This window comes from Schistocerca piceifrons, chromosome X (genome assembly GCF_021461385.2).
Source record: "Schistocerca piceifrons isolate TAMUIC-IGC-003096 chromosome X, iqSchPice1.1, whole genome shotgun sequence".
NCBI lineage: Eukaryota > Metazoa > Arthropoda > Insecta > Orthoptera > Acrididae > Schistocerca > Schistocerca piceifrons.
This window is the reverse complement of record NC_060149.1, coordinates 319471059-319484696: the sequence shown is the minus strand read 5'-3', so window position 1 is coordinate 319484696 and position 13638 is coordinate 319471059. Positions and strand designations below refer to the sequence as shown.

The following is a 13638-nucleotide window of genomic DNA, read 5'->3' as shown; positions in this document are numbered from 1 at the left end:
TCCTACCACCACCAACATAAGTACCATGAAGATAAGATATGAGATATTAGAGCTCATACAGAGTCATATAGACAATCGTTTTTCCCTCTGTCTACCTGTGAGTGGAACAGAAGAGGAACTGACTAGTAATGGTACAGGATACCCTCCATCACGTACCGTAAGGTGGCTTGTGCATGTAGGTGTACATATTACTATGATCAACCAATATAGACTTCCAGTGAGGCCTAATTGTTGGGGACAGTTCAATTCATGCATTCTATTAACCTGATTATGTCATTAAACAGACTTAATGCAACACAGACCTGCACACATACGACATACAAAATTACAGGCATGTCTAATAAACATATAGCTGTCTAAGGAAATTGAGAGAGTCATGCATGAAGTCTTTTCTAACTTTTATAGAAAAAAATAAATAGTTGAAAAAGTTTCAAACGAATTCCATAAAACAAAAGTCAATTGAAATAACTGTCTATGTCTGTTGTATAATCTCCTCAATCACCTCCTTAATGCCATAGATTGGGATGAATTAAACTGTGGACTAATTACTACTTGACTGCCTGAATCTGTCATTCATAGTGTTGCCTAAAAGCAGTTTAAGTTTCATCTTTCAGGTAGATGACAGAGAGTATAAATTTTGCTTGAAAACAGAGAATACAAAAGAGACATTAGTTGTGGCGTACCTGAAACCTTTGTATGGTTCTTTTGTTATTCTTGATATGTATTAATTATTTACCACATTAGCAACAAGGATGGTGATGTTTGCAGATGGTGAGGGAGCTATTTGCACTAATGGATGCAGTGGATCCCATTTACAGTGAAAAGTCTCTGAGCTATCAGAAAAGTCATGAAGATAGTTTAGAGACAATTATATTGTTGTATAACAGGAATTAGTACGGATAACCTTTGGAGGTATAACAACAAAAACAAGAACCAATACAATATTGCAGCTGAGGAGATGTAGCAATATGCAAATGTCTTCTGCAAAATCTGTGGACTGATCATGAAAGATAGTAAAAAACTGGGAATCATTTAGCAAAGGCATGAGTGACTGTTAATGTCTGAAGAACTTTTGGGACTGCTGCAATAAGGAAACAGTAGCATTTGGTTATCATTCAGATACATGTGCCTACGACATGGCAAGAGCATCTGGGAAATAAAATGTTAGCAAAATAGTAATTAACACTTCAAAAAAGAATAATTCAAAAATGAAAGGTTTTACTTTTAAGGAATCATACAAGAAAATTTTTAAAGAAGTTAAATTTGTGATTCTTCTTGGACTGTATAAATAGAGTAAATTCCACTCACCAATTAAAAGCGTAAAACAAAAGTAATGGAACACAACATTTTATTGTAAAGTGAAATGCAGGCCTTGCAATACATTACCTATGTTGACAGCCCTGTCTTATGGATATATCCCATCAAACTACAATGCCACGAGTAAATCAAATGGTGGGATGCTTTGGGAAATACGGAAGTGTCCGATCCCGCCTGTCTGCTTTGACCCATGACGTCACAAATATGGTGGAAATGACCATAAACCACGATTCCAATATGGCGCATATAAATTTGGTACGTACACATTATGAGGACGAAAATACATCGAAAAGCAAACACACACACTTTCCACAAAAAGCCTAATGACACTAACGGGACAAGCGCTGGATTAGATTAGATTAATACTTGTTCCATAGTTCATGAATACGACACTTCGTAATGATGTGGAACGTGTCAGGTTAATAAAAGACGTCTGTACAAGATATTAAATTACACAAAATATTGCATGACACTAATGTTTAAGTTTTTTTTCCCCCTCCCTTAATTTATATCTAAAAATTCAGCCAATGAGTAGAAGGAGTTGTCATCTAGAAATTCTTTTAATTTATTTTTAAATGTGGGTTGGCCATCTGTCAGGCTTTTGGTGCTGTTTGGTAGGTGACCAAAGACTTTTGTGGCAGCATAATTGACCCCTTTCTGTGCCAAAGTCAGATTTAATGGGGTGTTTCTGGGTGGAAGCAAACTAAATATAAACAAATTTAGACACCCACCCCCATACAAAACCACACAAAACAATGCAAAAAACCGAGATCACAAAACTCCCCAAATACCACTAAACACAATATCATCTGGAATTGGACACTTCCCTTGGCCTATATAGCTCAAAAACATCTCCCGATACCAATATCAACATACACCGCCACAAATTGGGATTGAACACTTCCCTTGACCTGCGCACTGTTAATTTTATCCGTCATATCCATTCCTGAACAAAAACAACAACCGATTAATTTTACTAAAATTACCACACGATGTACAGTGAACAACACTAAATTAACCTTCACACAAAATCGTTAACTCACTGAAAAGAATTCCACTACAAACACAGCCGACACTTGAACAATTCTGGATAATGAGCAAAAGCAAACTGAGCCCATTACACCACACAAACAAAAACCTTGAACATACCACCAGAGAGCACAATAAACCACAACACGACGACATCTACAAACACGCCACACTCACAAACCAAACTCTGCGCCGTCATGAGTCAGACACGACAACACCCTTACGTCACAGGTCAAAGCCGACACGTGGTATCGTACGCTTCTGTCGACCCGATTTGTTGAAAAAAGAAAATTGACAATATCTTTACCCATCCTCACTTCCTAGGCATTGACTGAATGCTAAATTTTAATCTTCCATCCAACCATTTCTCCTAGTGTCTTCAGAGTTTCTATTTGTTTGTTCCAGTAGTATATGTCATTTGTGTGCCTTTCTGACAATATGTCACTTAGTTCTTGTGGCTGGTCACTTATATTGTTTTGTTTACTAGACCTGGACTACATTCCGGTTTTTCTAGAGATGTTACCCCCCCCCCCCTCCTCCTTTTCTTTACAGACTGAACTGTAGTGTAGCTCAAGATGTAGGTTAGATTGGAAAGTGGTGGTTTGGTGGTTGTAATGTGCCATGACAGAAAGAAATTGTTGTAATTTTTTATTTTTACTTTTTTTATAATAAAATAGTCCTAACCACATGTAGATGTTTGTTTATTTACTGGTGACCGGTTTCAGCCACTATCCTGGTCATCATCAGGTTGCTTACTCCATGGAAGTCTGCTGAAGCTGGTGAGGAGCAGGCACCACTCTAAGAGGAATATAACCAATGCTCAGCAGCTGGGACTGTTTTAACAACTGTTATAACTATCAATTTTCCAATAGAAACAAGCTAAAAATTTTTAAAAAAGAAATTCTTTTAAATGTTTCTTTAAAATGTGGGTATTGCTGACTGACTGATCTGTAATGTAACCCAAGGTCTACATTAGGTTGTAAGATGACAGTTTTGTTTTAAGATGTCAAAGTAAAAAAAAAAGTCTTGCACAAAAAGGCTTTTTTTTGTTTTGTGTTGCTATAGCTTTTGTGTTGTTAGCGACATGTACTGCCCATTTCTTGACATCTGAATGTTCTGTAGGCACAACATTGCATTGTTTAATTGAAATCTATTACCAGAAAGGATTTTTTTCCAGCGTTAACAGGGGATGAAGATACACTATGTGATCAAAAGTATCCAGACATCCCCCAAAAACATACATTTTTCATATTAGGTGCATTGTGCCGCCACCTACTGCCAGGTACTCCACATCAGTGACCTCAGTAGTCATTAGACATCATGAGAAAGCAGAATGGGGCACTCCGCAGAACTCACGGACTTCAAACATGGTCAGGTGACTGGGTGTCACTTGTGTCATACGTCTGTATGCGTGATTTCCACATTCCTAAACATCCCTAGGTCCACTGATTCTGATGTGATAGTGAAGTGGAAATGTGAAGGGGCATGTACAGCATGAAAGCATACAGGCCAACCTTGTCTGTTGACTGACAGAGACCGCCGACAGTTGAAAAGGGTGTAATGTGTAATAGGCACAAATCTATCCAGACCATCACACAGAAATTCCAAAGTGCATCAGGATCCACTGCAAGTACTATGAAATTTAGGCAAGAGGTGGGAAAACTTGGATTTCATGGTCGAGCGGCTGATCATAAGCCACACATCATGCCACAAAATGCAAAACGACGTCTCGCCTGGTGTAAGGAGCGTAAACATTGGACGACTGAACAGTGGGAAAATGTTGTGTGGAGTGACGAATCACCATACACAATGTGTCGATCCGATGGCTGGGTGTGAGTATGGTGAATGCCTGTTGAACATCATCTGCCAGCGTGTGTAGTGCCAACAGTAAAATTCGGAGGCAGTGGTGTTATGGTGTGGACGTGTTTTTCATGGAGGGGGGTTGCACCCCTTGTTGTTTTGCATGGCAGAATCACAGAACAGGTCTACATTGATGTTTTAAGCACCTTCTTGCTTCCCACTGTTGAAGAGCAATTCAGGGATGGCGATTGCATCTTTCAACATGATCGAGCACCTGTTCATAATGCATAGCCTGTGGAGGAGAGGTTACACGACAATAACATCCCTGTAATGGACCGCCCTGCACAGAGTCCTGACCTGAATCCTATAGAACACCTTTGGGATGTTTTGGAATGCCGACTTCGTGCCAGGTCTCACTGAACGCCATCGATACCTCTCCTCAGTGCAGCACTCCATGAAAAATGGGCTGCCATTCCCCAAGAAACCTTCCAACACCTGATTGAACGTATGCTTAAGAGAGTGGAAGCTGTCATCAAAGCTAAGGGTGGGCCAACACCATATTGAATTCCAGCATTACCAATGGAGGGCGCCAGGAACTTGTGAGCCATTTTCACGCAGGTGTCCATATACTTTTGATCACATACTGTAGAACATGGCCTAGTTGAGGCAATGTAAGAATTAGGAAAGTTCTTTCATTCAAAGAGTGTAATGAATCTTCATATTACAGCAACTGTATGAGGCTGATATTGTTGTGAACCAAAACATTGCTATTTGAAACTGCATGCTTTGGATCACACAACTCAGTTTAAATAATGTGTTCCAAAATGTGTTGATGTTGAGTAGTTCAAATGGTTCTGAGCACTATGGGACTTAACATCTGAGGTCATCAGTCCCCTAGAACTTAGAACTACTTAAATCTAATTAACCTAAGGACAGCACACACATCCATGCCCGAGGCAGGATTCGAACCTGCGACCGTAGCAGTCGCACGGTTCCAGACTGAAGCGCCTAGAACCGCTTGGCCACATCAACCGGCTGTTGAGTAGTTGCACCATGGTCTAAACTGGCAATACACTTTGTCTGTACCAAACTCCATGAACTGGAATAGCTTTAGTATTTCATATAAAGACTTATGCCTTTATTCTGTCAACAGCCAATCTGTTGCCAGCATCTTGTGTAACAACTATTTATTGCCTTCAGTCGTGTTGTGGTTTAAAACAAGGTGTACTCTCATCATAATATTATATAAAAATAGTAAGTCTCTCATAATTCAAAATCATAGGAGACTATCCGTCAGTAAAGGCTGGATCCGACAGGAATGTGATTTATGTAACTTCAAAAAAGTTCATGCGACAGTGACCAGGAAATTAATGGGAAATACACAAAAAGGGTTATCATGTGAACCATCTATTCTCTCCCACCTACGTTTCCATGGCAGTTTCTCCAGAGTTTCTCTGTATTCCTCACCACAAATGCACCTGTATTCCGTGCGTATCACTTACACCCTACAGAACTTACAGTGAATCTCAAGAGCTGGCAGATTCTATGCATTTAGCAATCACATGACTGACCATAGTTTGCACATGGTGGACATTTCAATTTTCTTGGACATTATTATATCCCAATGACATGTTTGCTTAGCTTAATTCATACTGTCTCTGTCTTACTAATAGGTCCCTCTAATGGGAAGGTATGCATTTTTGCAATTGTAATTCAACCATGGCATACATAGCAAATGAAACTTAGTTTCTAATGGTAGTGTGAAAAATGAAGACTAGTGATATGGTAGAGTGGAAGAGGGTTTGATCTGCTTGAGGATGAAGATCTAGCCTTAACAACTGCAGGATACACACTCTAACGGGAAAAGAAAAATGCATCAAAAAGGAATTATCCGAATGGGCCATAAATTGGTAGATGTGATGTACATGTTCATGTACAGACAAACAAATGATTACAATTTCACAAAAATTGGATGATTTATGAAACAGAAAGAGCTTCACAAACTGAGTCATAATGCATTGCTCCACGTCTGTCCCTTATGCAAGCTGTTATTCAGCCTAGCACTGATTGACAGAATTCTTGGATGTCTCCTGAGGGATATCGTGCCAAATTCTGTCCACCTGGTGCATGAAATCACAAAAATCCTTAGCTGGCTGTATGGCCCTGCCCAAAATGCTCTAAACATTCTAAATTGGGGAGAGATCTGGCAACATTGCTGGCCACGGTAAGGTTCAGCAAGCATGAAGACAAGTACAGAGACCCTTGTCGTGTGTGGACAGGCATGATCTCGCTGAAATGTAACCCCAGGATGTCCTGCCACGAAGGGCACGATTGACTTGCTCAGTTTGTGAAGCCCTTCCTCTTAAATAAATCATCCATTTTTCTGAAATTGTAACCACTTATTTGTCTGTACACGTACATCGTATGTACTGGTTTCTGCCAAATTCAAATAATTCCTTAATGGTGTGTTTGTTTATGTATTGTCAACATAATGAGGTATTTATTAGAAAAAGAATTATGGGCCTATTATACATTACAAGAAATTGGAGGAATTTCTTTGAAATGATTGGTATAAAACCAAACTAATCACCAATAAGGATAGCTATGAATTAATTTCCAGGAAGTTTCAAGCCTTTATGGATCCCAAAGATGGTCTTACACCACATTAGGTGCAGGTTCATATTCTTTCCCACACTTGTTCAACCGAAGGGAACATTTGTTAGTAGAACCTACTGTCTTTTTATAAAGCCTAATGTGCAAAAAGTAAACACTTAACAGAAACTAGAGTACAACCCCCCCCCCCCCCCCAAAAAAAAAGTCTAGTTTGTTTTGGCACACCGAGTTTCACAAGAATTTAACACACTACTGCATCATCATCATCTCCATGACATCCACTGCTTGGATAAAGGTCTCCTCTAGACTTTAAGGCATTATAGTCTTCCGCTATACATGTACAGGGGTTGGGCAAAAATATGGAAAATCCAAAAACACAACACATTACCACATCTAATACAGTGTAGGAAACCTGATAGCATTCAAAACAGTGTCCAGTAGTCTTGAAATTGATAAATACAAGTCCTGCATGGTTTTCAGAGGAATCTTATACCATAGTGGCAAGTTCAGGTAAAGATGATGGGCGTTAATAGCAATCATGCACCCTTCTGTTCAAAGTAAACCACAAAGGCTCAATAATATTGACATGTGTTGATGGAGGTGCCTAGGGGATATGCGACAGTTCATCCTCATGTTCACAAAACCAGTCCTCGACGAGCAAGCTTTGTGAACAGGGGCCACGTCGTCTTGGAACACACCACCACCATTGGGGAACAAATACCGTACTGTATAGATCTGATCAGCCGAAATGGTGACATAATCCTTGGCAGTAATTTGGCCTTAAAGAATAACCATGGGGCCCATGGCGTAAGTTAATTTCATGTTCCATGGATCGTTTGCGCAATGAATTGTAATGATATGGAACAAGTTATTTTACATCCACATAACAAATTAATTTGTAAATATGGCCACACGCTGAACATTTATAAGTTAAAAGAATGTGACTTTGTAATTCCTGCCCACCACCTCTTATATATTACAATAACAAAAATTCTTCAACAGAATACGAGTGTCAAGGTGAAACTTTTTCAGTTTTTTTCAAATTTGTCTGTTCTGTCTATCAGATATTTTATATCAGTGGGTAAGTGATCACAAATGTTAGTTGCAGCATTGTGCACCTCTTTTGGTGCCAAAGACACACTGCTTGTGAAGTAATGAATCCCTTTTTTCTTCTAGAGTTGTATTTATGTATATCACTGCTCCTTGTGAATGGCAGTGGATTATTTGCAACAAATTTCATGAGGGAATACATTTCTGCGAAGCAGTAGTCAAAAGGCCAATACTTTAAACAGATGTCTACAAGATGGTCATGTGTGAGTACCACATATTATTCTTGCAGCAGGTTTTTGAGCAATGAAAACATTCTTTCTTAAAGATGAGATGCCCTAGAACATGATTCCATATTATATTCTTGAACGAAAATGTGCCAAGTATCTCTCTCCCCAAGGCCTGCAGTAATTTGAAGTCCAAATGGGGAAGGATTAAGTCAATTTAGGAGTCTCAAAATGTGTTTTTTTCCTATTTTAATTGTGGGTCAATGGAAGTGTCTGATTCCACCTGTTTGCTTTGACCTGTTATGTAATGGTGGCGTGCTGTGTGTCACTACGGCATGAAGTTTTTCAGTTGGCTGTGTTCGTAGATGTTGTGTTGTTGTATTTGGTATTTGGTGGTGGATGTGCTATTGGTTTCATTTGAGTTTTGGTTGTCATCGTGCTAACACGGTTTCGAATTTAGGCAGTTGGTGCGGTAATCTGGGATGTAGAAGGGTTTTCAGAGAGTCATTACCCTTTTTTTAATGTGGTTTGGTGTTCTCTTTAGGTCTGATTATTTTGGTGTTTGTTGTGCAGAAAGAAGTCTAATTTTTTTTAACTGCTTTTTTGTTAGTTATGGATATGACAGTGAAGTTCATGAGTGTATCATTATGTTCTGAGATGGGTGATTATATGATGTCTGTCATACAATTTCTGCAGATATTTGGTCTTATTGATAAATATGTTAGGTGTCACATTTGTAGCAACAACATGAGGTTGACGAGAGTTTCGGTGGCTCGGGCCAAGCGTATGTATATGTGGTGCTCTCTCTCTCTCTCTCTCTCTCTCTCTCTCTCTCTCTCTCTCTCTCTGTGTGTGTGTGTGTGTGTGTGTGTGTGTGTGTGTGTGTGTGTGTGTGTGTGTGTGTGTGTGTGTTTTTTTTGCTTTCACTTTTTGGAGCTGTTGGTGGTTGGTTTTTTGGTATCGATAGCTGTGGTGGAGTTACATAGATCAATGGAAATCTCCAATTCCACTTTTTGGGGTTGTAGTAGTTGTTTCTTTGGTGTCTGTGGCTGCGATTGCGCTAATGGATCAAGGGAAATGTCCAATTCCTGTGATTTTGTTGGTGTAGTAGAATACTATAAATTAATGTTTTTTTATATTTTTTGTTTTGGGATGGTGTTGTATTCTTTTATTGTCGTATATTTAGCTTGCCCCTGCCCTGAGCCCCCAATTTGCCACGGTTGTCCCATTAGTTTAATTTTATTTTTGGAGCGAGACATCATTGTGTCATTTTTATTTTTGTTCATGTACACTGAAAGTAGCCATTTCTGCCATATTGAAGATGTCATGAAGTAAAGCAGACAGGTGGAATTGACACTCTGTAAAGCCTTCTCATCAATATGGATGCCTAAGAATTTGCTGCTCAAATCACCTACTACTCCCCCCCCCCCCCCCCAAAGTTTCACTTTTGGGCCATAAACTGGGCCAGAAGTTGGAAATAGTATGAAACAAGACACACAAAACCAAATGACTTTCTTCCATTCTGCTATAGTCCAGGTTTTATGGCTTTGCCATCACATTTTCCTGTTAAGGTCATCTGCACCACGTATGAGTAATTTCGCAATTCCCACTCGATCTGCAGTTCCCTGCTTAAGGAGCTCACTTCATATTGTTTTGGTGCTGATAGCGTTTGCATTGTTACTTATTGGATGATATTTGTCCACTTTCCCTGTATGCAGTATATATCTTCAATACAGTGCCTCTTGAAACACCAAACAATTCAGCTACCTTTGTTACAAAAAGACAAGCACCAATGATTTTCCCATGTTCAAATTCACTTAGCTCTGACATAAAGCACTCACAACCACACCGATTGCTGTTCTGACCACCACTGAAGTTACATGTACTAAGGACATTGCAGTTGTCCCTCGGCGTCAAATGCAACATGGCAACCTACTGTTCAAGCATGCATTTATTGTAGTGTTCCCATAGTTTTGTCTAAACTCTGTGCATATTTCTCACATATGCTTTCTAATATCGCCTACCCACCACCTATTTGGTCACTCTGCTAGTCTTTCCATACCTTCAGAACCCAGAAATAAATTCCTCATTCTGCCTATCATCCATTCACCTTTTTCATGGGCTGTCCACCCTTTTTAATTTAAGTTGCAGTCATAATTACATCTTCCATTCCAGTTCATTCACTGATCTATCTGCGTGTTTTCTTGCATCTCATAGCAAATTTCAACACATACCTATCCATTCTTAATGCTTCTCAAATTAAAAATCCATCTCTCATTGTTATTAAGGCAAAACTGATAGCAAACATGTCATTTGAAAAATAAAGGAGCTGCTTCATTTAGTCAGTTTTTGGAGGTGGAAAAAAGTTCCAATATTGCTGTTATTAGTTTTGGTGATAAGAAATCCCTGATCAACTTCTCTTTTACATTGGAACTGCCCACTATCCTGACGAAGTTTAATTAAAGTTATAGCACTGGAATATATGTTGTTATTTACACTACCAGATGTTTCTCACACGATGTTCTGGATTTTACTCAAATGCGTCAAAAGATTTGTCGTGAAAAGTGGCAATTGCAAATCAATTCGCCATTTCACTATTTCGTTCACAGCTTGTAAATGTTCCAATGTTCTACATGCACCTCTAAAATAGGCGCGTTTCTTTGTCTGACTGAAATCTAGTGTAATTTCTTGTATGTGGTTTCTGACTCTTTTGTGAATCTCACACACATTATGGAAATGGGTCTGATATGCTCACTGTTGTTTATTTTTTGTCTTGTGTGCCCGTTTTCCTGTGAAATACAATAATTGCAGAAAGATTTGAGGAACTGTCTTCATTCGCACGCGTTCTGTGAACAGTTTCACAAGTATTTTTTAATACTCAATCTCCTGTTTCAGGTATTTAATCTGGAATACGTATAATCTACATTTTTATGCTCGATTATTTTGTTTCTTTCTGCCTGTGTATCTACTTCAACTCTTTGTCTAAGCATTCTATCATAACTAGCAACTCGAAAATCTTTTAAAGCTGTTATCTGCTGACTATTTCTTAATGTCATTTACACGAAATCTTAATAGCGAATGACAGTACTGCACACGAGTAACATTCATTATTAATCGATTGCATTACTACTTCTATTCAGTTTTTGCGACTGCTGTGTAACAGAGCAAATAATACTGTTAACAACTGCAGTACCACGGAACTGTTTGCTACGATAGGGTAAAGGTTATAAAATACTAATTATAGCTGAGTTAGTTGCAATCACAGAAATTCTGGTGGAATATGCAATTCCATTGTATCTAATTACAGACTGAAGGTTGACATTCCGCGCTGAAACTGAGTCATGGTGGTACTAATAGAGTACAACTCCTATAAAATAAATTAACGTCTTAATATAACATTTATACAGAAGGTTATGACAATAAACAAACACTGTTGACATATGAGCGTCACGGCATAAAGATCAACATGACAGTGTTCACATAAGACCCAAAATTAGGGTCAGTGTTATCTTTTGTACTACAAAGTGAAAGTTGATTCTTCACACGAACACATACATCTGCTGCCATTGTTTTTGTCGTAGATCTCCTGTCCACTACAAAGTAGACACAAACCCCCACCACTTCATGAAGTGACAGCGGAAAGGCTTTACACTTGACCAAAGTTCTTCATACAATGTTGACATTTGTATCTATTTGTTCCAAGGAGCTTAGAATCACTTGCGTTTAGCCACTGACGTGCAACTACGACTCTACGGGACCCGATCTCTCAAGCGAAGATCCGAAGCTCCATGTGACAGCAGACATAAAACGCGCTTGTTCAGTAGGTGGATGATTGATGTTTAAGAGTGCGGAAGGAGCTCTGATTACAACAATAATTTAAGAAGAACTTTGTTACAAGCACACCGAAAAAACCTTAGTGCATCACTCCGCACATGAGGGTAGAAATATTTTACATATACCGTTTTTGTTCAGGTTATGTGGCAAACAGTTTAACCAGCATCGTCATTTAATGTGCCGCGCATGTGCATTAGCGAATGGTGATAGTACGAAAATAAAATGCCGGTACATAATGTGTCAGTCGTTTCTAGGAAGTGCTGTTATAGTTATCTGGCGTTGAAACACGATGTACCGACCGTGCCATAAAAGACTGAATTTGAATTTTTCTAGTTCAGCGACTAGAAATAGCATCGTGAAAGAAACATTTTGGCACTGAACGTAGAAAATCGTGGCTCGTATTATACTTCAGATAATGTCACATAAAAAGTAATTAAAAACAATGTGTCTATCCTGCCAGCACTGAAGTAACTAACAAGGGAATGGTATAGTCTGACATGTCGAAACCGACCCTGAAATTTTTCACACAGGAAGAATACCAATGCAGCAAAAGAAATTCACTGTAAAAATTTTAGCTACTAAGATCGACCGCAATTTTTTATGTTAAATTTGCTCATTTTTGCTTCACGAAAGACCCCCTATAATAGCGGTTTGTACAGCCCTTCCTGCCTAGCGTACGAGTCGACAAATAAGCAGGTGCAGCCGTGGCGAGAGAACGTAGTGCCGTGTAGCGCGAAGTCCAATGTGTACACTCGCGAATTTTAAGCACTTAAACCATACCGAAAATGTCTCAAATCGTTAATTTTTTAATACCTTGCAGTACATATCGACTATTGCAAACGTAATTGTGACACAAGTGACTAGCAGAGGAAAGAAAATCAAGTCAGTGCATGATGTTACACTACAGACGACTTCCATCAATCTGGACTTTAATTTGTTGACATGAGATATTTTATAACACTTCCAATAGCATGTTTCCTATGAGAATTTTTGAATAATGTATTTTTTATTAACCCTGGAATGCTGCACTTATTTGTATCGATGGGTCTGCTACACTGGGGTACTGGTGCATCACAATTAAAAACGGGCTTTTAAAATATTCAATTTTTTATTTCACAATAATACAATAAACACATAAATTATAATTAAGAAAAAATGCACAGAGGGAAAAAATACACCACTGAAGACATGAAACCCACATTTTTCTTTGATGGTCCAAACAAATAAATTTTTACAAATTGCGCATTTAACTCTGGATATTAGGTCTCAAGCCTGGGTCAGAAAAGACATCGCTGTATAGTGGATTCTGGAACCCCTTGGGCTTCTTCTTCGTTTGGCAGATCTAAAATGCAGCTGATGGTTTGACAGAGTCCTCTTTTTAATATTAGTTTTCCAAACTCTGTCTTTCTTTTTGTTCAAAAAGATAAAAGTGCAATTTCCACGCAGTTCTTGTGTGAAACCTGAGTGATTGACTTTGCATAACATTTTAGTGGATAACAAGAAACATTGTATTCACATCAGCTACGAATTTCTCTGTGGTGTTTTCTATTAATGACATATCCTCTACACATATACTTGATGTTAACTTCATAATTTTGTGACTTAATTTCCCATATAATTTCCTGAATCTCTTTAACCAGCTCAAAGAAATCTGAGAACCAGTAATTTTCATCTCACTTGAATTTCAGCTGGCACAGTCTCGAAGATTTCCCTTTGCACTGATGCTCATAAGCATCTCTAAATCTTTCGAAAAGTTTTTATTTCACGCTTT

General features: G+C 38.6%; 1 protein-coding gene across 2 annotated transcripts in view; it reads right to left on the bottom strand.

Annotated features, from left to right (window-relative positions):
- Positions 1-11722, bottom strand: part of LOC124722938 (vacuolar protein sorting-associated protein 41 homolog) — a 145768-nt gene extending 134046 nt beyond the window's left edge. For both annotated transcript variants that reach the window (XM_047248101.1, XM_047248099.1), the window contains exon 1: positions 11589-11722. In XM_047248101.1, the coding sequence (XP_047104057.1) occupies positions 11589-11600 (12 nt within the window). In that variant the 5' untranslated portion in view covers positions 11601-11722. The remainder of the gene's footprint in view (positions 1-11588) is intronic.
- Between the last annotated feature and the right edge of the window lie 1916 nt (positions 11723-13638).